General features: G+C 40.4%; 1 protein-coding gene across 1 annotated transcript; it reads right to left on the reverse strand.

Moving 5' to 3' along the window:
• Positions 1 to 446: 446 nt before the first annotated feature.
• On the reverse strand, positions 447 to 2,859 carry INSL5 (insulin like 5). The gene is given in 5 exon segments (XM_002921949.4): positions 447 to 490; positions 493 to 600; positions 603 to 674; positions 2,671 to 2,788; positions 2,791 to 2,859. Coding segments are annotated over 5 exon segments (411 nt in total).
• Between the last annotated feature and the right edge of the window lie 511 nt (positions 2,860 to 3,370).

Consider the following 3,370-nt stretch of genomic DNA (forward strand, 5'->3'; position numbering starts at 1 on the left):
ATACACAGCAACCCCAAAGTTCAGAGTGGATAGTTATTTCTGGATGATGAGGTAACAGTTGATTTTTATTTTCTTTTTATGCTTTCTTTTTTTTACATTTTCTTACCATCAGCATAATCTGTTTACTGTTTTAAAGTTATTTTAAATTTTTTTTAAAAGGAGAAAATCACAGTGAGCTTGGTTTATGGCATTTTTACTGCAATTTTGCACTGCATTTAAAATTTCAAAGGATTCGTTAAAATTTTAAAAGAACAGAGCATTGGCCTTGGCAGAGGGAGAAAATCGACTTCATTGTGGTTTTCACCACTCACCCACAACTTTTAGGAAAGAAAGACTGCCTCGCCAAAAGCCATTATTTTAATAACACAATACAAGCGTTGTACTGAGCAGTAAAAACCTGTTAACATGTGCTAGGGCTCCACCGTCGCTGGGTATGGGCTCTGGTCTTAACAAAGAGCGAGCACATCAGTCATGGAACAGCAGGCAGTCAGCAGACACTTCCTAAGTCTTGTCTTGACATCGCCCAATGCTTTTTGGAGCCCCAAAGCCCTTCAGTGGGCAGCTGTCCATCCTGAAGACTTTCCTCCCCTGAGGAATCGCCTTCGGGAGGTTCTGCGCTGCGCTTTCCTCAGAAACAGGCTCATTTGGGAGCTGGAGGTCGTTTCCTCACTCAGCTGTGCAGAAGAGAAAAAAATCATCACTTCCTCAGACACAAAGAAGGAAGGTAGCCGCCAAGTTCTACGCTTGGGGAAACGCATTGGATTTTTTTTTTTTTTAAGGAAATTGAATCCTGCACATAATTTTCTTTAAATGTTGGTCTGGTTTCAGAAAGATTAGGCATTCTGGGGAGAATTCAGTCACCTCCACCCTCCTCATTTTGCGGAGGAGGAAACAGGAGAGCCGAGAGGAGGAATGACACAACCAGTGGCTCGGGGCCAGCGAGTAGCCAAGTCAGGGCTCGCCTTGCGTTGCACGGGCTACCTCTGCTCGTTGACCAGCGGCCTCCAAGGTATTAGTTACAGGCTCTAAATAAAAAACACACAAGCAACATGCAACCCTGGGTATGCCCTGCAAAGCCGATCAGTAAGGAAGGAAGTGGAGATCTAAACCTCCAGGTCTGAAAACAAAAAGTCGTTTCCGTTGTGATCGAAGTGTTGTTCCTCAAGTCCTCCCTCAATTTAACGTCGTTCAAACTTATTTTTCAGTACCTTGGCATACTGCCAAGCACCAAGAAGACCTACATGAGTGAATGCTGATTAGTAAACCGCTAATGGGTCGAATAAATAATATATGAGAAAATACTCTGAAAAATACTGGGAAAGATTAAATACACTGTATTATGGTTTTGGTGGGGTTAAAAATGGTGCACAGACATCCATTCCACTGCCCTACGTGTTTCATAGATATTCCAAATGTATTCTTTCTAGGCATTTTGGCTTGCTGATGCAGAGACGAGTAAAAAACAATAAGTCTGGTAAATTATGCTCACTTTCTTGAGATTAAAAACCCTTATTGTATCTTTTAACACCTAGTAACTATGAACCTCTCATTGTGGGAGTGGTAAGTTCATAATTTTTCAAGAAATTAGCCCACCAAAATATGAAAACTGTGGGTCATTTTCTAAAATATTTTTGTTTACCAAAGTCACTTAAAACCACATTGAAAACTTTGCAATTATATATGGGGTTGTAACATTTGTTATGTAATCATGTTTTCCTTTTTCAACTTTTTATTGTAAAACTATAACAGTCTATGGTTAAAACAGAGTCTTAAATAAATTCTACCTCACACTTTAGCAGGAAATTCCCGTCAAACTTCTTGAATTAAAAAATGAAGAAATAAACAGTGAAGTCAGTCCCCTTGGTATTTCTGAAACACACTAGGCTCTTTCCTACCTTCAACATCCTGATCAAACAATTCTTACTGAAATTCCCATCAGAATTCCACTTCACCCCACTCCTCATAACTCCCCAAATCCCACACATCCTTTAGGGCCTCTATCAAACACCACTGCCTCTATGATGCTATCGTTTATGACACCGGTTCACCATCTTCTTTTTCCCGCCGAAAACACAGTATAGAACAAAGAAAGACCTCAGCTCCTGAAGCCAGATTGACCTGGTTTGCTCCCTCGCCACACTACCTACTAGCTGGGTGAACAATTTCATCCCCAGTGAAATGGTAAATGGGGGTAATATTACTTACTTCACAGGATGCTGACCAGCAGACTGAATGAGATGTTGCACGTGAAACCACCTGGCACTTAATAAGTGCTCAATAACAGTTTCCTTCCTTCCATCCTTATTTAGCACCACCTGAATTCCAACTTATTATATTCAACAATTATCTACGTGTGAAATTATCCCTGCCACTTCAACATGTCCCTTAAAATCACAGGCTTTTCTCTAGTCCCCATAGCACCTTCCATAGCTGGTGAGCTCATAGAAGTAGTTATGCAATCAAATGACTTCAAGCTGGAGACTAAAGCAAACGAGGTCCTTATTTGTCTGACAGGTAGCAAGCTCACTTCTTTCCCAAGCCAAATTCAATTTATTTTGATAATTAACCCTTAAACTGATACAGAAGTGGCTTGGAAGTCCAGAGAAACAGGCGCTAAAACGAGCCTGGAGAAAAAATAATAAATGAAGGACTCACGTGAGTTAATGTTACCTTGCTGACTTTGAGGGATCCCTTCCGGGTGCCTTCTCCACCTGGAGCTAGCACAGATGTAGACGTCTGCTTTTATGAGCTCTAGCCCACAGAGCTTCATAGACTCCTCACTCCTCACGCCTCACTCCTCACTTCTGAGGTGGCAAGTGGGACAGGGAATAGAATTAAAGTGAAAAGGGAGTCCTTCATTTTGCTGAGGATTGAATAAGAATCTGATGTGGTGAATATTGTCAAATTAACACTAACTTCCCTGACATTTTATTGGTCAGAACCTCGTTGTAATAATATTTGCGAAGCACAAAGGTTACATTGTAAAGTTTTGATAATGCGCTTTTATGATTATTGCTAGTTATTCAGTCACTTCTGAACATTGTCACTTACCATTAACTGCATCTGTGAGACAATAAACAGAATGCTCTCTTGGAAGACATCTAGAAACACACGGGCTTTGGGAGTAGCCAAGTATGATTTTCAATGTCAGTCTTGTCACTTGCTGAGTGACATGGAGCAAATTTTAAACCCTTTAAACTTTGATAACCATATCTCTAAAATGGAAAACCTATCTCATAAGAGTGTTTGAGTGTTGAAAGCAACACTTACCTCAAAGCCATGAGAAAGCTAACTTAAGAATTCACATTCCCGTGTTTGGGTTTGAATCTCCACTTGGAGAAGATCTAGAATCTTAATCAAGATATTTAAC

Source organism: Ailuropoda melanoleuca, chromosome 2 (assembly GCF_002007445.2).
Source record: "Ailuropoda melanoleuca isolate Jingjing chromosome 2, ASM200744v2, whole genome shotgun sequence".
Classification (NCBI taxonomy): Eukaryota; Metazoa; Chordata; class Mammalia; order Carnivora; family Ursidae; genus Ailuropoda; species Ailuropoda melanoleuca.